At 35.9% G+C, this 20,936-nt stretch overlaps 3 protein-coding genes across 4 annotated transcripts; all 3 read left to right on the top strand.

Moving 5' to 3' along the window:
* The first annotated feature begins 1,437 nt into the window (after nt 1-1,437).
* On the top strand, nt 1,438-5,507 carry LOC130950266 (uncharacterized). The gene is made up of 6 exons (XM_057878783.1): nt 1,438-3,186; nt 3,284-3,878; nt 3,961-4,406; nt 4,513-4,575; nt 4,672-4,786; nt 4,880-5,507. The coding sequence occupies exons 1-5, from the start codon at nt 1,438-1,440 to the stop codon at nt 4,705-4,707; spliced, it is 2,889 nt and encodes a 962-aa protein (XP_057734766.1). The 3' UTR covers nt 4,708-4,786; nt 4,880-5,507.
* A 1,186-nt stretch (nt 5,508-6,693) lies between these two features.
* LOC130950427 (protein SEEDLING PLASTID DEVELOPMENT 1) lies at nt 6,694-11,205 on the top strand. Its single transcript, XM_057878913.1, has 9 exons — nt 6,694-7,384; nt 7,925-8,139; nt 8,485-8,635; nt 8,728-8,919; nt 9,060-9,222; nt 9,361-9,695; nt 9,834-10,010; nt 10,165-10,323; nt 10,629-11,205. The coding sequence occupies exons 1-9, from the start codon at nt 6,887-6,889 to the stop codon at nt 10,929-10,931; spliced, it is 2,193 nt and encodes a 730-aa protein (XP_057734896.1). The 5' UTR covers nt 6,694-6,886; the 3' UTR covers nt 10,932-11,205.
* Nucleotides 11,206-12,751: 1,546 nt separating this feature from the next.
* On the top strand, nt 12,752-17,830 carry LOC130950665 (glycine-rich RNA-binding protein RZ1B-like). 2 transcript variants are annotated; one of them, XM_057879222.1, is made up of 4 exons: nt 12,752-12,931; nt 13,026-13,188; nt 16,487-16,974; nt 17,216-17,830. In XM_057879222.1, exons 2-4 carry the CDS (start codon nt 13,078-13,080, stop codon nt 17,451-17,453), a joined length of 837 nt encoding a protein of 278 aa, XP_057735205.1. In that variant the 5' UTR covers nt 12,752-12,931; nt 13,026-13,077; the 3' UTR covers nt 17,454-17,830. The 2 variants fall into 2 exon arrangements, with proteins under 2 accessions (XP_057735205.1, XP_057735206.1); XM_057879223.1 differs by lacking the exon at nt 12,752-12,931 and adding an exon at nt 14,485-15,632.
* The last annotated feature ends 3,106 nt before the right edge of the window (nt 17,831-20,936 follow it).

The following is a 20,936-nucleotide window of genomic DNA, read 5'->3' on the forward strand; positions in this document are numbered from 1 at the left end:
CTAGCAAACTTTTTAACAGGCTTTAAGTCAGATTAGGCTAAATAATATGTCAGATTTAGTACTTTAAAAAAAGTCTATAACAGACTACAAACTAAATCTATTAAGAGCAAAGTCTGTTTTGACCTGACCTAACCTGTTTCTATCCCTAGTTGTACCCGAATTCAAAACTTGACAAAGACCAAATATTGAATAGAAAGTTAGAAACCCTTATCATAAGATTTGCTAAATAGGGATTTGGGAATTATCTGATTTTGAATATTCGTTTAAGACAGTAGAGTGTCTAGAAGCATATTTGGTTCATAAGTTGGGTCAATAATATATATTGTCGTATTACTTAACTTGTGTGTTGTGTCTTTGGTACGAGATCTTTGATTAATGAAATGGAACTATGGAAGTAAGAAACCACAATTGTACAAGTACAACTATTCAAGAGGTTGAATCCACTTCGGCTGCTCACTTGGAATCGTGTAACCAATCATAACATCATATTGAGCTTATTAATGGTGGAAAGGGACATGCAATCACAAAAGCAATCTATTCATATGAAAATCGAGCGTCTAACTGTCCAAAATGAGTTGCTCTATTTTCATTCACATTTAATGTATAAAGATATAAATACAAGTTACAACTATTTCACAAAAAATACATAAACCACGACTTGGTGGCTAACCTAATAACATATTTGATATTTATTTTGTTCATCATTTTGTTACATAAAAAACTTAAAAAAAAAAACTCATTTTCCTTCCCTGGTATCTTCTATTACCTAAGTAAAAAAAAAAGAGTAAATACCCTTTCCGGCCCCTGTCCATTTTGAAATTTGACTACCCGCCCCCTATCCTTTATAAATTATCAAATCGGCCCTTATCCATTTACGCCGTGATACCAATGAGCCCTTGAGTTGGTTTCTCCGTTCAAAGTCGACGGAAAACGCTGAGGTGTAACGTGCTATCCGTGACGTGGCTTTGGATCATCAAACGTGGATTGCTCTGTAAGCATGTGGACAAATAAGCCCCTGCAGACTCAGCAAAACGACGTCGTTTTGCGTGGCATCATTTTGCTCGTTTGGGGTGAAATCTCATTCTCCTCCTTGTGCACACCCCAATCACCATACATCACCCTCGTTCCATCCTGAAAATTACGAAGAAATCCTAAGAGACCGAAACGTCTCCCTCCAAGCAAGCTGACAGAGACTTCCAACAGGGAGGGGTTGACGGTGCTGCAGACGAAGGAACTGACGGCGCTACTAAGGTTAGTGTCGCTATCTGAGTCTTGAAGCTTCGTTAGCTTGTGTTGCTCCATTTTTTTTCTGAACTTGGTTACTGTTAATGATGATTTAGATTAGTGATCACCCCATGCATGTTCTAGAATGTTAAAATGAGGCGTGATGGAAGTTGTTAATTAGTTTTTAATTATTGCACATTGTTGTTCTAATAGATGTCATATGAAATAGTCCCTGTTTTTCATCATGGGGGTTCGTTTGAAAGGGATGAAGATGGTGCATTGTTCTACCGTGATGGAAGTGTTGAGACATTTCCTCCGTTAGACATAGATTATGTTAATTTCAAGGATTTGGAGGAAATGTTCAAGGGTTTGGGGTATACAAGTTACAAACAAATGTATTGGTATGATGGCAGTTCCCTTGATTTAGAGTCTGGGTTGCATGTTCTGAAAGGGAATAAGGAAATCAATGAAATGTGTGATAAAAAGATGGAGAATGTGGAGTCGGATTTGTTGGTTATTTACTTTGAGCATGATGTTAGTCAACCAGAATATGGCCCTGATGTTGTTGAGGTAGATTCACCTTCTTCCAATGACGGATATGAAACAACCGAAGATGAACCCTACAAACCCCCTCCAACTGGATTAGAATCTGATATTAGTAGTAGTGATGAGGAAGTAAATGTACAGAGGAAGAGTATGAGGAAGAAGCAGCCTAGTGTGAGGATGAAAGAGGCAATGGATGCTGGACAAAAGGGTGCTAGGAAGAAGAGTTGTGTTAGACAACAGACACCTAAGAAGAAGAAGAATGTGCCAGCTGGTATTTTTGGTGATAAGAAAATGTCTCCTAGGACTAAGAAGAAGAAGGCTAAGAGGTATGTTGGAAGAAAAAGAAAACATGTTCTATCCCAACAAGAAACAGACAATGAGCCAAACAGTGGGCCTAGTGGAGATCAAGGTAATGGGCCAGGTGATGTTGACCCAAATGGTGAGGCAAGGGATAAGCCCAATTCAGATCCAGTGGCTGAGGAGTTGGACTCAGACCTGGAAAAGCCATATGAATATGAGTCTGAGGCATTTAACTCCCCAATTTCTGACTCAGATGAGGAGCATAAGGCAAGATATCCTGATTTTAATGAGGATGCAGAGTATGGTGAAGTTCAGTTTCAGGTTGGACAACACTTTGAGACCATGGCAATGTTCAAGCAAGCACTTAAGGATTACTTTGTATATGAGGGAAAAGAGCTTATGTATTTGAAGAATGAGCCAAAGAGGATTAGAGCAAGGTGTGCTGAGGAGGGTTGTCCATGGCTGGTGTTTTGCTCTCATAATAGTCAGAGTCTCAGTTTTCAAATAAAGACATTCATTGGAGAGCATAACTGTGGTAGGAATTTGAGCAGCAATATGGCTGATAGATCTTGGGTGACAAGTAAGCTGGTAAAAAGGTTGGTAACTCAACCTCTGATGACTCCGAAAGAGGCACTAGAGCACATGAAGCAGGACTATAATGTCCATATAAATTATAGGATGATATACAGAGCCTTGAAAGCTGCTAGAGAGCAAGTAATTGGAAAGGAGCGAGAACAATATGGAAAGCTGCATGACTACTTAAATGAAATTCACAAAAGCAATCCTGGATCCACTGGTATGGTTGATGTCATTCCTCAACCGGAGGGTCGTCCACTCTTCAATAGGTTGTACATTTCACTGGATGCATGCAAGAAAGGCTTCAAGGCGGGCTGTCGCCCTCTGATTGGATTGGACGGATGCTTCTTAAAAGGGTACTTCGGAGGGCATCTGTTGTCAGCTGTGGGGCAGGATGCCAATAATAGTTTCTTTGTTATAGCTTTTGCTGTAGTTGAAGCTGAGAACACTGATTCTTGGAAATGGTTTCTTTCAATCCTGCATGATGATCTTGGTTCTGTGGCTGCCAATGGGTGGAACTTCATGTCTGACCAGCAGAAGGTTATATTCCTTCTTTCTTTGTATTTCCTTTTTGTTATATAGTTTGTGTTCTGTGTTTATAAATTAATTCAATTGTTCTTATGAACTGTTATTGTAGGGTTTGGCTAAGGCATTGCATGAGGTAATGCCACAAGCCCATCATAGGAATTGTGTCTTACATATATGGAAAAATTTCATCAAGCACTTTAAGGATAAGCACACAAAAGGGCTGGTTTGGAAGGCTGCCAAGAGCACAACAATGAGGGAATTCAAAGACTCAATAGAACTTGTGAAGAAGGTGAACACAACTGCTTGGGAGTATCTACAGAAGTTTGATCCTGGTTCATGGACAAAGGCTTACTTTAGCCATGGCCCGAAGTGTGACAACATCACCAATAACATGTGCGAAGTTTGGAATGCCAAGATCGTGGAGTATAGAGAGAAACCGATTTTAACTATGTGCGAGGAGCTTCGAAGTTACATAATGCGAAAGATGGCAGGGCACAAGCACAGAATCAGCAAATGCAAGGGTAAATTGGCTCCAGTTCAACAACTAAGGCTGGATGAGTACATCATTCCTGAGAGCAATAAGTGGACAGCAGAGTGGGCTGGAGATGAGGCAAGGGTATTGTTTGAAGTTCAGAGGTACCAGACCAGAGTGGCTGTCAATTTACAAAGACATACATGTGCCTGCAACGTTTGGCAACTGACAGGTATAATCATCAACTCATTTCTTGGCAATTATTTAAGTAAACTTTGAGTGAGTAAAGGTCATTTCTGTATCTATCCTACTAGGGTTGCCTTGCAAGCATGCAGTAGCTGCTATCTCTAGGTTAAGGAAACAAGGGCTGAAACCAGAGGATTTTACACATAAATGGCTTACAATGGATGCTGTTCGGGCTACTTATGGGGACTCCATTAAACCAGTGAATTCTGAGGAGTTTTGGGAAGAAACAAACAGGCTGCGTCCAGAGGCACCAATCATTAGGAGACCCCCAGGGAGACCAACCAAAAGAAGGGCTGTTGATGTCGTGGCTGAGTCACAAATGCAGCAGCAAGGTCACAAGGTGAGGAAGTCATTCCAAGTCACGTGCAGCAAATGTGGGCAAAAGGGACACTACCACATGACTTGCAAAGGAGCTCCTGCAAATCCGAATTGGCAGCCAAAACGAAAGAAGGCAAAGCAACAACAAACTGGAAACCAATCATCACAGCCACCTCCAGATCAGCAGGAAGCACAGGTAAGAGGCCTTCTTCATATTTTTCTTTCCCATTGTAGTAGTAGTTATTTCCTCTATTCAAATGAAAAGTACAATAGATGAGACTGTTATTTTTTGATTTGCATAGGCCGGGGAAGGAGTTGGAAGCAATGTTCCCCAAAATGTTACTGCCCCATCTATTGATCCAGTGGTAATTTTTTGTCTGAACTTAATGTTTCCCTTAGCTTAAGCATTTTTTTGTTCTATCATGGCTGTGCTTTCTTTGTTTCTCATATGTCTTTCACAGGGTAAAGCAAAAAGGCAAAAGAAAAAAAGCCCCTAAGACCTCTAACACTCATTCAGTCCAACAAGAGACAAGGGTTGACACTCAATCTTCACACCCTGCCCAACCACCACTAGAGGTAATGTTACTTTACATATTCATGCTCTTTAACTATAAAATTAATTGGCCCAACAGCATTTACAATAAACTGAGTTGTTTTTCTATTTTTTAGGGTGTGGACTCCAATACTGAGCCCTCAAACCCTGCTACCCCAACTACACTCCCCCAGGGGCCAAATTTTAGGCCCAAGCAAGCTATAACTCGACCTCCAAGACCTACAGTGCACCACTCTCAACAGCAGGCCACAGCCCCAACAGTTCAGCCACCTCTACAGCAAGCAACAACCACAAACTCACAACCATCAACTCAGCAACAACTTCCATGTGAAGGAGCAACTGACTCAGGGACTGCCACAACTCCCTTCATGTTTATCCCCACACTAGGCCTAAATGCACCCCACAAATTCAAGCCAACATATGGGTTTAGGCCACCAAGGATTCAGAAATGACATAATCCTAGTGTTAGTTATGAATATTTTGGTGTATAGTTTTTTGGTTGTCAAGTTTTTTGGTGTAAACTTTTTTGGTTGTCAAGTTATTAGAAGTAATACACTGAACAATGTGGAACATGTTCTCTGTTTTGTGAAGACAGACCTTTGATGATGAATTTGGCTCACTATGTAAATGCCTTTGTGCTTAGCAGTATGAATATGAACATTATGCTTTTACCTTATACAGAATTGTGCACAGCTATCTTGGGTTCAGTCTTTACATTATAACAAAGAAAAATTCACATTCATTTCATTCGGAATCTACAATTACAGAGCAGATTAACACAAATCTCAACAGATATCTATGCATCACTTGAAGCAACACAATATACCCTAAAACACTACAAACACAACTGCTGTTATCACAATTAACATTGCCAGCATAACAAACACAATATGGCTATTACTACATTTTTTTGATTTTGCTTCATATTCATCTTCAATCTTGAATTCCAATTGCTCCAACCTTTTCTCCATCAACATCAGTCTTCCTTGAATGTCATTGTCATCTTCATTGCCAAAACGTTTAGCAATCACCTCGTCCAGCCAAACAAAAAAGTTGCAGTGACGTTGCTCCATCTGCAATTGCCATTATAGTGAATACAACTTGTTAAACAAGTGGGAAGTTGATTACATAAACTGAAGATGGGTGCACACTTACGCCATAGTTGGAACAACCCAGGAAAATTCTGTCTGGGTTCTTCGCTGTCCCAGACTGTTGCATCACTGCATAGGTGCCACACTTGCATTTAGGGTGCTGGAACTTAGCCTTCTTGCCCTCACTTGCATTGCTACTCGAACCCATCAAATTCTTCCTCCAGACACGGCGTGTGTTACAGGTTGAAGACTGCTCACAATCGCTCATGCTTCAGTCACTAGTGTTAGGGTTCAGGAATGGGGAGACTGAGATTTCGCCCTAAACGACCAAAGAGACTTCTTTTTAAAACGACGTCACTTTGCTGAGTCTGCAGGGGCTTATTTGTCCACATGCTTACAGAGCAATCCACGTTTGATGATCCAAAGCCACGTCACGGATAGCACGTTACACCTCAGCGTTTTCCGTCGACTTTGATCGGAGAAACTAACTCAAGGGCTCATTGGTATCACGGCGTAAATGGATAAGGGCCGATTTGATAATTTATAAAGGATAGGGGGCGGGTAGTCAAATTTCAAAATGGACAGGGGCCGGAAATGGTATTTACTCAAAAAAAAAAGGATTATTTAGCACGTGGGATCTCTGAACAAAAATTGCCATGAATTTACACAAAGCACATGATGAAACTCCCCTAAAATAAGGAAAGAAAAAAAAAAAAGAAAGAAAAGTTGAATGGAACAAGCCTTTGATTAATTTGGAAGAAGGCGTGAACGTAAACTCTCTCACCAAAAAACAACGTGTGGTTCGTAAGCAACCAACTACGTTGATTCTTATTTCTCTGGTCTCACAAATCAATCACCAAACCTTTTAACGGTCTCCAACACTTACTTGTCCCTTCCTTCCCTCCAATCCCAATAGTAATAGAAGATACCTCGGAATCTTCTTTTTCTCTTCTTCTTCTTCTTCTTTCTTCTTTAACTCATCAACACACATCTCAAACCAAAGAACACAGAAAAAAAAACTAACATAACAGAATGAGAGCACTGAATTCGCATTATGTGGTGATCGATCTTCACTGCTCATGGCACTCCACAAGTCACCACCTTCCAACCTCAGCACTTGCCTACCTCAACATCAGCTCAAACCTCATCTCCACCGTCTCTTCGTCATTTCGTCGAACACGTCGTTCGGGTTCCGCGATTCGCTCCGCCAGGTCCTCCTCCTCCTCATGGATTCCCTCCCCGGAAATTCGCCGCCCCTCCGATCGTTTCTCCTCCGGTAACGGCTATCCGTTCAGCTCCCAGAACGTTCCGTCGACGTCGCGGCCCGAGGCCTCCACGGAGCTTGAGATGTTCTTGGAGCTGTTGCCTCTGAAGATGAGGAGGGAGCTTTATCGGCACCAGGAGATTGGGACGCTTATAGAGGTTGTGATGGATCTGGGTCGCAAGCCTCTCGCCAGGTTTCCTTCCGGAGATTGGGTTATCTCTGAACAACCCATAAAGCTTGAAGATTTACGCCATGCCATTTCCAAGGTGGGTGAGTTAGCTTGTTCTTTGTTTGGTTGAGCATTTTCGATGGAACATTTCTTGTATTATATGTATTTTCATGAGGGGCCTTTGCAAAATATAAGCTTTAATTGATCCACTTTGAATTTATTATTGTTTCAACTGGAATATGCGAACCAATTATCTGCTATCACTCAGTGCTAAGTGATTTATTTATTGGCGAATTGCTGTTGCTTGGAAGAGTTATTGTGATAAATAATTTGACCAGGGAGAAAAAAAAGTTAAAAGATTGGTAAGGTGGGGTCCAAAGATCTAGATAGAAGAATATAGTCACTCGTGAGGAGAGTGTAAAGATTATTCTTTGTAATTGAAGTTGGAACTTTATTTCTAACACAATTATACATAATGCATGGTCAAGAACTTTTGAAGTTGCATGTAAGGATTGTGCCTTGTGATTACTGAGGTTTTTATAGTTATAGTTTCTAGACTTCTAGTTGCCGAAATAGCATTTGTCTCCCTTAGTGTTAATGAATAATGGCTTCTGATATAATGTTTCATTATGTTTAGGTAGGTGAGTTTTCTGATGACAACCGATCTGGTATTAATAGCTCTTTACACCGTATAAGTGCGATTCGGAATCGTAAAATGCAAATCATTGGCCTTACTTGCCGGGTGGGTCGAGCAGTGAGTGGTAGTGCGGAAATCATACGTGATTTGGTTGAGGATGGGGGTTCTATATTGGTCATAGGACCTCCCGGAGTGGGTAAAACTACGTTAATCAGGTAAACCTTGCCAATGTTTGATATTCTGAATAGGATTTCTGTGTCTTTATTTGAAGTTTTGATTGTGGACGTGGTTTATTAGCTCCTGAAAAAGTGAAGTTTTTGTTTTCAAGTTTCTCATGTTGATTTTTTCCCTTCATGTTTCTCTGTAAATGCCTCAACAGCAAAGCACTCTTACCCAAAATGGTCTGTGACTGTGATTGTTCATGTTTCCTCATCAGTGTAAATTTTATGCAATAATTTCTTTAGTCACGCCAAACAATATCATTTTAAAGTTTTATGTATGTTAATATTGGTCAAAATCAGTTATTTAATATGCATATCTGAAGAAGCTTGCTTGTGCAGAGAGATTGCTAGGATGCTGGCAGATGAGTTAAAGAAGCGTGTTGTAATAGTGGATACATCCAATGAAATTGGAGGTGATGGAGATGTTCCTCATGCAGGCATAGGCAGGGCAAGGAGGATGCAAGTTCCAAATGTACATATGCAGCATAATGTCCGTACAAATCTCATTGGCTCAGTTTCATTTTTGTAGAACAAGTTCTGATAAATGAACTTCTGTGACACTGTTCACGCTTCTCTATGCAGGTTATGATTGAAGCAGTTGAAAATCATATGCCTGAAACCATTATAATTGATGAAATTGGAACAGAGCTTGAAGCATTAGCAGCTAGTACCATTGCTCAAAGAGGAGTCCAATTGGTTGGAACAGCACATGGAATGACAATTGAAAACATAATAAAAAATCCTTCTCTTCAGAATCTTGTTGGTGGCATAGAGGTGAAAAGTCGCTCTTTCCTTTTTCTCATCAGTTCCCTTTTCCAAAGAGTGAATCAAGAAAAATTCAGAAGCATATAGAAATAGAATATGTGTAATACTTACACACATTAGTAATGTTTGTTGAGTATTTATATCAACAGAGTGTAACCCTTGGAGATGAGGAAGCTAAGAAAAGAAAAGTGCAGAAGACAATTCTAGAAAGGAAAGGACCTCCTACATTTACTTGTGCTGTTGAGTTGATATCTAAAACTGAATGTCGCGTTCATCATAGATTAGATGCAACTGTGGATGCCATTTTGGCAGGTATTTTTCAACCCCCCCCCCCCCCCCCCAAAAAAAAAAAACCAAAAACAAAAAAGGAATATCTTAATATCTAACTGATGTGGTAATCTCATAGTTGCTTAAACTGAAGTTTGATTAGGAAATTTCCTGCCTTAACAGGAAAATCTCCATTATTTGAAGTCCGTCAATGGGATGACTCTGCAAAAGATTTATTGCAGTATGCTCCAATGCCTGAAAAAAGTCTTGGAGAAACCCTTGATATAACTAAGAATAGTATCATAAGTTCTGAAATAGATTCTGATAAGGATGATAAAGACCTTTCTCCTACATGGTCCGTGAAATGGAGCACTAGTGGATCTGTAAATAATACTGTGAGTTCTGACTTTAAGTCTGATGAGGATGAAGCAGACAGCCCTACTTCTCGATCTAAGAAATGGAGTACTAATGGATCTGTGACTACGAGGAGGTCACCAGTTCAAGTGTATACTTACAAGGTATTCAAGGGCTTTTATACCTGTCTCGTTTTCCATGTTGAATGGATTTCATTCTTGAAAACATGCATTGCCCAAACTCTTTCTTGATGCCTCCCTTTCTTATTAACCTGGCACTTGTTTCATGTTGGATGCATTTAGATTCTTGAAGCTGATCTACTGCAAGTAGCAAAGGTGATGGGACTTGAAGATTTGGTAGATGTAACAGATGATATTGGAGCTGCTGATGCAATTCTAGCATCCAGTTCTGAGATACGACAGAACCCATGGATCCGTAGTGTAGCGAAATTCCACAAGTTACCAATTTTTGTTATTAAGGTGATTTTTAGTTGCCTCTTTAGTTGTTACTTCGATGTATTCTCTTTATATATTATAATGAACTTCTGGTTACAATAGAACACTATCATGTTATAATGGCTTGGTGGTTGTTGTTTGTCATTATCTTCTTATACTGAGTTTTTGTTTCTTGCAGTCCAATACCATGGCACAAATGGTCAAAGCAGTACGTATGATCCTTGGGCTAGAATCATTTGGCCCTGCAAAAAAACCTTACAATGATGCTCTTGATATTGAAATCGAGGATGATGAACCAAAACGAAAACCATCTCTGGAAGAGATTGATGCCTTGGAGGTACAAGCCTTTCCTTTTCTCTTATTAGCATCTGATTTCTTCACTACAGTCTTGGCAGTTAAATTAGTTCCTTTTAGTGAGAAATTCCAGTGCTCCTCTGTACATACTTATTCTCATTCATGCTTCCCATCAGTAGTTTTAGCTTTTCTCTGCATTAAAGGACATCTTTCTGATTTACCAAATATCATATCAAACAATCTTTCTGTTTCACTTGAAAAAACAAATATTGGCTTAGTGCTTCATACTTTCATGTATATTTTTTTGACTTAGTTTTGAATTTTCGTTTACTTATATGTATATGGCAGGAGGTTAGACTTGCAATAGAATACATTGTGATACCCGGTGGGGAACCTGTGGAGCTCCTTCCTAGACGTTCGGAAATAATAGCACGGCAGCTCGAACTTGTAGAAAGCTATCAGTTGGCTGCTGAAAAGTCAGGTACAGAACAAAACCCAAGGTTGCAGATACTTCCCATGAGGCTAAATGCAAAAAAAATATCTAAATCCAGTTCTGCTTCCCGCAAGAAAACAAGTCCTAATTCAGTGTCTACTGGTGGTGGTGGTGGCAAGGGTACCAGTGTCACTAGGCTTCCCCTTTTGCCCGAATAGTTCAGAGAAAAAAAAATATATTAAATTGCTCCAATTCTAACATGTTTCACTCCCCTGGTTTGTACATGTAAAATGTACAGTGGCCATGTAATTATGTAAATAAGTTATTTATACAGCCAAAGAGCTTGTTGTTGCTCATAAATTTGGTGTGTGATGGTGATTTCATAGGCTTGATCCTACACCATGTTACCCCTCTTCCCATTTGTATTCATAAAAAAATTCAACATTGTAAGTATTTTTCACCTGCAATATAATTCATTTGTAATTGCTTTCATACATATTAGATATTAACTTTTAGGCAAAAACTCACATGCAATTGTCTTTATGTGAAGTTGATATTTGAAAACCGTGAGATGATTTGATAAATTTGACTAAATTATCATCTAATAATTTTTTACTATTAATTTTATATTAAGACAACAAGAAGTGAGCTTTTACCTAACTTTTGTAGTTACGGTGTTCACTCAAAATAAATGGAATAAGAAACTTATGAGATGCGTATGAAGGTTTAGGTCATATTTGCCTAAGGCTGATATACTTTGTTTTTGGTCAGAGAGATATTTCTTTGTTTAAATTTGATTTTCTTGTCTTAATGTCTCATGACCCATGACCAATAAATATAAAGCCTTTTCTTTTTGGGCAAAAGCTTATATGTCATTGTATGATAGAAACAATGTGAAAAAAAATCATGATTATGCCGACTGTTTACAAAATCGTTATTAGCCTTAGCACTTAGCATTCATAATTAAACAGAAAATTGCAAAATATTTAAAAAATATTAAATAAAAAATTCAAAGCTACAATTGTCAATTTATCATATTAACATCAATCTACTCGCACATCTTATAGGCTTGATATTTTTTATTTTTTAACTAGATATTTTGCTCTTACATGTCATGGCTGTTGTTAATTTAACTTAAATAGTATGGAATGGACTAAATTGACTATTTCTAATAAGTTGACCGAACTCAAAATTACATAGTTGATGTTAAACAAGTTTAATGAGTCATTGTCATGTTACATACTGTCTGTCAAGAATCCATTGTGCTCAAAAGTTTTGTAAGACTAAGTTAATGTGACGTGTACCCTTAGGGGAAAAAAAACATAGAAGTATATTTTGGGCTAATTTTTTTTTATATTGTATAAATATATGTGTAATACATTGTTATAGGAAGATTAGGTGTTTTTTTTTTATATTGTGTTTTATTCAAATCGAACGGTCCGATTTGTTTGAAAAAAAAGTAAAGTACAAATCGGAAGGTCTGATTTGTTTGATAAAAAAAAACTACAAATCGCATGGTCCGTTTTGTATTTTTAATTTTTTTTATTTTTTGAAATAGAAATCGGACGGTTTGATTTCAACAGTAAAAAATTTTTTATTTTCAAAAACATAAATCGGACCATCCGATTTGTGGTTGTTGATTTAAAAAATGAAACAAATCGGAAGGACTGATTTGTTCACACCATAGCAATGAAAAACTCATCTCTTCTCCTATCATTGTGAGATGCACTCAGCTCTCTCCAACACAAAAAATAATAAGCGGTATATTTTGTTTTGCATAAATATTATATAAATATTAAAAAAATTAACCACTAAATTAATTATTATATATTTATTTATATATTATTTATATATTTTTAATATGTATTTTTTATTTTAATATATATTATATATAAATAATTAATTAATGATTATTTTTAGCATACTTATAACAGAATTATTTTGTTAGGTTACTCAAAAAACTATGCCTAATTTTCTTTTTCCGTTTTAGGGAAATAATAAGACAATTTTTTTTCGAATTATTTTTTTTAATAAATAAAACGAATTTAAGAATAAGAAATGTTTGGTATGTTGGCTAAGACCTAAGAATAAGCAGGTACAAGTTAGAAGCAGAAACGGTAGTTAGGGAAGGCGTGACACTTTCAAGTTTCGGGAACCTTCTTCAAGGGTTTCATCCAAAACCCTAAAATATTTTCCCCAATCACTGTTCTCTGTGCCTGTAAGCCCTTTCATCTTCACAAGGTTTTTCCTTTCGCCCTCTTTTCAATTCATTCATTTCTAAATTCTCGACATTTTCGATTTCGGTGCTTCAGGGATTAAGGGAGCTTGTTTGAGACTCAAGAAAACTGAGTGAGTTATTCAGTGATGGCGGGCAAAGAAGAGAATCGAATATTCGTCGGAGGATTGTCATGGGACGTAACGGAGCGTCAGCTCGAGCATGCCTTTGGCCGTTACGGCAAAATTCTCGAATGCCAGGTACCTTCTCGTCTATTCTCACCAATTTTCCATCTCTTGTTTTCTTCACCTGTAAAAATGTGCAGCTTTTTTTTTTTTTTGGATTTATATACATGAAAAAAAGAGCTCGATGCATGTATCTTCTTAAGTAAGTGGTGTTATAACTGTAGTAATTAGCAATTGTGAAAATTATTTTTTTCCCTGGTTGGGGAAATGTCAGATTTGCATTTTTCTCCACCCCTTCCTTTTTTTTTTTCAAATTATTATTACTATTGCTATCAGAATTAAAGGTGCAAACGAAAATTTCCTGTTTGACTTTTTCGTTGCATCAAGTAACTTTTTTGAAGATAAAAAAGCACATATATATAAGGGAAAAACCTTTGCAGTTTGATTCCATTTCATCGCAGCTCATAGTATGGTATAAGCTTCATTGGTTGTACTGATTTCTATTAAGTCATAAAAGCATCACGGATAGGTTTAGCCCTGTGCTGATGAGGTCCACAAGTAGTTGATGATGGGGACTGGGGGTTCTGTATTTTATGGATTGAATTTTTTGGCTCAGCAAACTAAATTTTCAATCTTTCTATGTTTGTGTTTTCTCTCCTTTTTTTCAGAGGATGATTCTTTGCTTCTTTTCCTTGTCTTCTTTGAGCTTGGGTTGTGAATCTTGTGATCTTTGAGATGCTATAGGTGACACTTTAAAAAAGATATTTTTTCCCAGACTGATTTTGGCATGGCTGAAGCACATTTTCATTTTCCGATAAAATAATAAATTGTGGTAAATATAGAGCCCAAGCTGGAGATTGATATTTCTTTGGGATATGTGGGTTTCAGTACAAGGAAGGCAGCCAATCAAAATTTATGTTACACCTGTCTACTATATGGCAAAGAGATGTTGTTTGTGCTGTCTTAGTATTCCTTAGTAAAACCTGTTATGATTTGCAAGAGATATTTGGTGGTAAGGTTGGAATGACAGCTAGAGGAAGTTAATACTTCAGTATGCTTTTTTGGGGTCTGCTTTGTTATATTTGTTTATGCATGGCTTATAGATAAATGCCTATTGAACTGAGAGAAGTATGGCATTTGGCCAGTAGTAATACATTAAAGAGAACTGCTTTCCTGCCTTGAAATGCATCATGCCTTCTCCAGTAGGCAATAACCAATATATTTTACATTTCAGAGTATATAGGACCATTAGTTGGATTTTGATTGTACGATGCTCAGTAGATCGGTTAAAGTGATTGTTTAGTTAGTTCAAGAAGTCTTATACATTTGCTTCAGCCACAATCCAATATTGTTGCATCTTTGGCGGTTTAGGGTACTTTCTCAGCCGACATGATGCTCAGTTCTTTGGAAATTGTTGGATCGAGTTGGTGGTATCACTCATGTGACACATGCTGTATGTGGATATCATCTTATGCCACCAAAAGGTTCTGCATCATTACAGGTTCTGTGGGAACTTAAAGTGTCGTAGAGCTCAAATGTTTCAAATTTGGAGCATTGGTATCATTGACAATTGCTGCTCAGATAGTGGGCTTCTCTCATGATAAGATTTTGTATTTCACCAGCTAATCTGCTTGTTATAGTTAACAATGTTGAAGGTTGAATGAATGAATTTCAGTTTTCTTACTTTCTCCATTGGTATAGGGTCTGTGGGTTGGACAAATTTTATTTGATTTTGAATGGTCCTTCTTTTGTCAGTATACTTTTAGTTGAAGAATCCGAATCTGCATAAGAAAGGTTTTTCTTTTAGAACGCTGGTTTTGTTGTATCAGTCAACAAAGAGGCAGAAGAGCAGAATTAGGGAGAATGCTAGGCATATAATCGTGGTATACCGAATATGATGAATCTGTCTTACATGTTGCCTGGCATTAATTCTGCATAAGATGGATTATTTCTTGCATCTGTTGAGATGGATAGATCATTGAAGTTAGCTGAATCAATTAAGAAGTAAAACATGAAATCATGATCTCCATAAGGAATGCTGTCAAATTGTCAATGCTAAGCCTTCTTGCGTGTCTCGTCTTTCAGAAATTTGGAATTCTTTTTTGGTGAGAGATTTGTGCTGGAAGAGATATGAATACTCACTGTAACTGGATTTGTGGCAGAATGATCTGGTGATTGCTGAAGAGATAATAGCACCTTCATTTTATGATATACTGTTCGTTTGTGGCTGCATGTTGTATTGTTAGTTCTTCTAGTTCTGAGCGAGAAATAATAGTGTTAATATAATACAGCAATTTTATCAAGTAACTCCGATGCTATATTCAGAGGTGGGGAATTAGATTGTTTAAATGTCTGTCGATGAAGTCATGACCAGTATGGAATATGCTGAAATTCTAGCTCACATTGTGGAAGTAGTTGTTGTAAGAGATATTTGTGGTAATAAAATGGGCTTGGGATCTCTCTGAATTGCTTAGCTCTATTGAAAAACATTCTGATGCTTTAACAATTTGACAGAGAAAGTAAGTTGTCTGGTTATAACCTGTTCTTTTTCTTTAAATAAATGCTGTTTGAATGCATTGCATGAATAAAATATTGAAATTTTATTTCTGCAATTGTATGTTATCCTTTCATGTATGATGCATAAAACTTAAAATATGAAGCAACTTGTCTTTCTTGCATGACTATTCATTGTTTTGGCATCTGAGTTTGGTTGTTGGTGAGGGATTGTTTGGCATTTATTGACTAATTTAAGCCTTGAATTGAGATCAACCTTGTCGATGACACTTTTGTTATGGGTTGTGAGCATATACCAGCCATTAGTGGATGGCACCCTTGAACAATGTATATCAACAAGGCTACACGTTTCAATATAAATGTTGCATAACTGTTCAATCATGTTTGTTGAATTGCAATCATTAAGTACAATAGTTTATATCATCTTTCAGGCAATTTTGCTAATTAATTTGGGAAAATGTGCCTATATATTTTTGCTAATTATTGGTGGTGGTAGAATGTACCATACCAATGAAGATTAGTTGATAGTATACTTTAACATACCTTTCCTTGTTTACTTACTGTTTTCCATCTTTTGTGCCCTTTTCATGTTTGTATGTCGTGGGTATATTTTACTGGTTTTCTAAAGAATTCTGTTTGAATGAGTTGCCTTTTATATTCTGGACTGTATACTAATGTCTATATCAACTAGGTGTTTATTTTACTTGCACAAGCCTGGATAAACTTACATTCCTACTAGACATGTTCTGGATATGCTAAATTTTATCATTTTGCAAGTCGCTTTCATTAAATACTGTTAGTATTACCTGTACATATTGCTATTGCTTGGCATGAGGTTTCCAAGTGGTTCTTCCTGTAGATTATGATGGAAAGAGATACAGGCCGTCCACGTGGATTTGGGTTCATTACATTTGGAGACCGTAGGGGAATGGAGGATGCAATCAAGGAAATGCACGGACGAGAAATTGGTGACCGCATCATCTCAGTAAACAAGGCCCAGCCCAAGATGGGAGGTGATGACGTAGACCAAGGTTACAGAAGTGGCTACTCATCAGGAGGTAGAGGAAGCTATGGAGTTGGGGACAGGGTTGGACAAGATGATTGCTTCAAATGTGGGCGTCCAGGGCACTGGGCCCGAGATTGTCCTTTGGCAGGAGGTGGCCGCGGCCGGGGTGGTAGTTCATTTCCCTCACGCCCAAGGTTTGGAGGTGCTGGTGGTGATCGCCTTAGCGGTGAACGTGATCGATACCTTGATGATCGCTATGATGGTGGACGTTATGGGGATAGGGATCGCTTTGATTCCCGAGATTACAAATATGGAAGTCGTGATCGTTATACTAGTGACAGGTATATAAGGCTAATGGTTATTATCAAATTACTTCTTTGGTTCTTTTGATCTAGTTTGTAAAACCAACTGAATAGTTGCCATTTCATTTCGCATTCCTTGTCTTTGAATTGATAATGTGGCATTTACTACGAAGGCTTTCATTGCATCGAGAATCTGAGATTTGGTTAGATCATTGGCAATAGCTTTGAGTTGTGGTATATATGTGCATTCTATCTTGATTTCTTTCCTTTAAAACTGTAGGTATCCCACTAGTGGAGATCGATTTGCAAGTGATCGATATGGAGGAAGCTCAGATTACGCGCAAAATGGTTATGGCAAAGAAAGAGGTTATGACCGGTATGGTGGTCCACGAGGTGTTGGTGACAGGTATGGAAGTGGAATAGCAGCTCGTGACGAAGGAAGGAATTATAGGGGCAGGCCTGGTCCGTATGATCGACCAAGCAGGGGTGCTCGTCCGTCGTCATTTGACCGCTACTGATCGCGCCCTTTGGGGTTCTTGTGAGAAACGCAAATGCTGGAGCATGATTAGGGAATTAGTTGTCGTTGTTAGATGACATTGAAGTTTCAAGGAAGGCCTAGATTTTAGCTTAATCAATCAATAGATTATGATGGTATGTGATAGTTTGTTTATTCATTAAGAACCTGCAGATCCCTATTCAGATATTCCCCTCATGTGCCTGACTCTTCGGTTTCTTTTCAAATGCAACCAAGCATGAACGGTGGTTTTACATCTTTCCAAATTATTGGTGTTGGTGCGTTGTGGCTGCTAAATTATTGTGGTATTGCTTATGAAGTAGACTTGTTAACTGCTAATCAAGAAGGCCAACCTTATCATCTTGTTTCATTGAAATTTAACACTTGTGTTTATAAATGTATGTTTGTACCACTCAAACTAAAATGTACGTCTCATTAAGCTGGAACATGGTTGCTATTAATACGCCATCACTTATTATTTTTTCTCTTTTTTTAATAGACATAGTGAAAGCCAACGAAAATTTATAAATTAGTATCGTGTTTATTTTGTAAAACAGTTCTTCATTCTGTTTAAACTTTAAATTGATCAAAGCTGGATAAAAGACTGGCTGTTATTTTTAAAATAGAGTAAACTACCAAAAATACATTCCAATAATTGTCATTAACAAAATACACTCAAATTTTGTTATTAACAAAAATATTCTCAAATAATTTTAAAATGCGATACAAATATTCAATATTAAATATGTATTCTCAAAAAATATTTTAGAGATTGAATTTTGATGCTGTTTTTTGTAAATATGATTTTAAAAAATGAAATATTTTTATTCTTAAAATTTAGTGTTTTTTGTTAAGTATATATTTTTTGTGATTTTTTTTTTAAATTACAAAAAAAAATATAGTTAACAAAAAATTACTAAATTTAAAGAATAAAAATATCTTATTTTTTTAATTTTACTCTGCAAAAAACTGTATCAAAATTCAATTTTAAAAGTATTTTTTAAAAAATACATATTTAATATTGGATATTTTTGTCATATTTTTAAATTATTTGAGTACATTTTTGATAGTTTTCCTTTTAAAATATATATAACATTCTTTTAATAAATAATTCTTCCAACATATTGTTTTAATTACTAAATAGATAAAGAATTGATTAGTATTAAGATCATGTTTAAGAGAATTATTAAAATTTTACTCCTCTTTTACATACACAATGGTCTTGAAATCATTCTAAAATAATTAATTGCATGCTTCTAGAAAATGTGAATGAAGAGAAATATGCGGTTAGGACTACTTTTATGTCAATCCTCATACTTTCAAAAAAGAATGAATATGACAAGAAAGACCCGTTTTACTATCCATTATTCGATGAGGAGTGTTATATTTTTCGTTAATTAAATAAATTTTAATTTTAATTTATTATATTTTATATTAATTATTTAAATTTAAATTTTAAAATATTTTATTTATTATTTTTTTAATAACAAATTAATTTTTGAAACGCTTTTTTATTTTTTTAAAACAGGTTAGCCTTCGCGGTATAGGAGATAACAATGTTGATACAATTGAAAAACTCATCATGCATTTTTTTTTTAAGATAGAAAGCGAACGTTATCTTAAGATTAACGGTTGTACATCCTACGAAAATATTTCAAACTCATCATGCAATTTTTTTTTTCTCTTACTACTAAAGACAAAAGCAAAAATCTCGTTACACATTGTAGAACAAATAATATAGAGATATGAAGGAAAATAAAAAAGCCTATGGTTTGTCGGTATAGTCCACACGTTCATGGTCCGGCCCGGCCTAAAGATTCGACCCGATATCAGATTTTTTTATGAGCTAATTTAGTGTGATTTTATTGGGTCTAAAACTGAGTAAGAATCTCAAAAATAGACCTAATTATTTTGGATTGGGTTCGAAAAATTGCTCGGGTCGTCAAAACTCGGTCCGGTGACCCGCTTATCATACACAATTAATATTTTATATTATTAGTGATGGATGATAGCTATTCTTATGTGAAATTTAAGTATTGTAAACCTTAATATTTTGTGTTATCAGTCATTATAAGACTATAAGTTAATGTTTTATGTTTAAAATGCATAAGATTTTAGACTAATGCATAATATTGTGTTATTTGTATTGATTTAAATATTTGGTGTTATTAAACAATATTAGTATTAATTATGGTTGTGCTTTAATTTTAGAGAATGGTTGGTTCTTATTATATTTTTTTAAGTGAATTTTACCGTGTTAAATAATTGTTAGAGTTTTAGAAATTTGGATATTTTTCACATGCTAATTTACAAGAAGGTAATGTTAACGGCTCGGTTTTTACCCGATATAATCGCGACCCGAAAGTGTGTAGGTTTTATCGGATTTAGGACCGAATCCAGGTCTAACAAATAGGTCTGGTATATATTTCGGGTCAAATCTAAATCACATCAAACTCGATTTTACCCGACCTATGAACACTACTAATCTACACATGCTAAATAAGATCAAGTAGTTACAAAAGTCTATGATGACGTGACAAATTATTAGTAAATAAAAACTTAGATTTAATCAATTTTACAATAATTAAAAGATATTAAATAATTTAATTCATTTAACTAAATTTTTATATAACTATTCTCAATTATTAATTTTTCACAAAATTAACTATACCTGAATTTATTAGTATGACTTTGAAGTTTGATCTGCGACTTGCAGCCAGCCTTTGTTGAATAATGAATGGAAAAGATGATCTGCAGTATCGTTGACTAATTTGCTTCACTGGATTCTCTCCACTATCTTATTGACTTATTCTTATGCCTCTTCTCTTTTATATATTTTAACCAAGATAATAACTAAGGGAAGCAGAGTGAAGAAGAGTGAGTGGAAGCAAAATGCAAGATCAATATTAATAAAATGTACAGAAAACGATCCTTAACTTATAGGTTTAACTATATTTTATTTTATATCTCCAAAAGTTATTATTAGTTACCTATGTGATGTGCGATGTTACTCACTCAATTTTCACAAAGAAGAAGAGAGTAATACCGATAATTCTCAAAATTGTGTTAATAAATTAAAACTGTGACCAAATGAGAAGTGACTGTGGTCTCTCATTCTTCGGAAAAACATCATCGTGACTATTTTGGTGGACTTTGACTAAAGCTCGTTTTCTTACGATAGGTGATATATATAATTGAGTTGGTAAATTAATAGAATAATTTTTTTCAATTTTTTAAATTAATATTATAAAATATAATCTCTTATCATATATTATAGAAACAAAAAAATATATATATAAAAATAACATATAATAAAAAATTACGCTTAACAATATTATTATAAAAAATATTTAAAAAATAAAATATTATTTTAATCGTTAATATTTAGATTAAATTTTAATTTAATCTTTGACATTGCAAACACTTATTTTTATTTTAAAAAATTTTAAATAAATTTAATATTGTTCTACTATTAAATTTGACACGA

This window comes from Arachis stenosperma, chromosome 9 (genome assembly GCF_014773155.1).
Source record: "Arachis stenosperma cultivar V10309 chromosome 9, arast.V10309.gnm1.PFL2, whole genome shotgun sequence".
Taxonomy (NCBI): domain Eukaryota; kingdom Viridiplantae; phylum Streptophyta; class Magnoliopsida; order Fabales; family Fabaceae; genus Arachis; species Arachis stenosperma.

What these genes read in the sequence shown, in the direction of transcription:
- LOC130950665 (XM_057879222.1), top strand. Translation starts at nt 13,078, where the DNA reads ATGGCGGGCAAAGAAGAGAATCGAATATTCGTCGGAGGATTGTCATGG. An exon ending in GCAAAATTCTCGAATGCCAG is followed by an intron (nt 13,189 to 16,486) that starts GTACCTTCTCGT and finishes TTCTTCCTGTAG; the next exon opens with ATTATGATGGAAAGAGATAC. An exon ending in GATCGTTATACTAGTGACAG is followed by an intron (nt 16,975 to 17,215) that starts GTATATAAGGCT and finishes TTAAAACTGTAG; the next exon opens with GTATCCCACTAGTGGAGATC.
- LOC130950427 (XM_057878913.1), top strand. Translation starts at nt 6,887, where the DNA reads ATGAGAGCACTGAATTCGCATTATGTGGTGATCGATCTTCACTGCTCA. An exon ending in ATCTTGTTGGTGGCATAGAG is followed by an intron (nt 8,920 to 9,059) that starts GTGAAAAGTCGC and finishes TTATATCAACAG; the next exon opens with AGTGTAACCCTTGGAGATGA. An exon ending in TGTGGATGCCATTTTGGCAG is followed by an intron (nt 9,223 to 9,360) that starts GTATTTTTCAAC and finishes CTGCCTTAACAG; the next exon opens with GAAAATCTCCATTATTTGAA.
- LOC130950266 (XM_057878783.1), top strand. Translation starts at nt 1,438, where the DNA reads ATGTCATATGAAATAGTCCCTGTTTTTCATCATGGGGGTTCGTTTGAA. An exon ending in CAGATCAGCAGGAAGCACAG is followed by an intron (nt 4,407 to 4,512) that starts GTAAGAGGCCTT and finishes TGATTTGCATAG; the next exon opens with GCCGGGGAAGGAGTTGGAAG. An exon ending in CCCCATCTATTGATCCAGTG is followed by an intron (nt 4,576 to 4,671) that starts GTAATTTTTTGT and finishes TGTCTTTCACAG; the next exon opens with GGTAAAGCAAAAAGGCAAAA.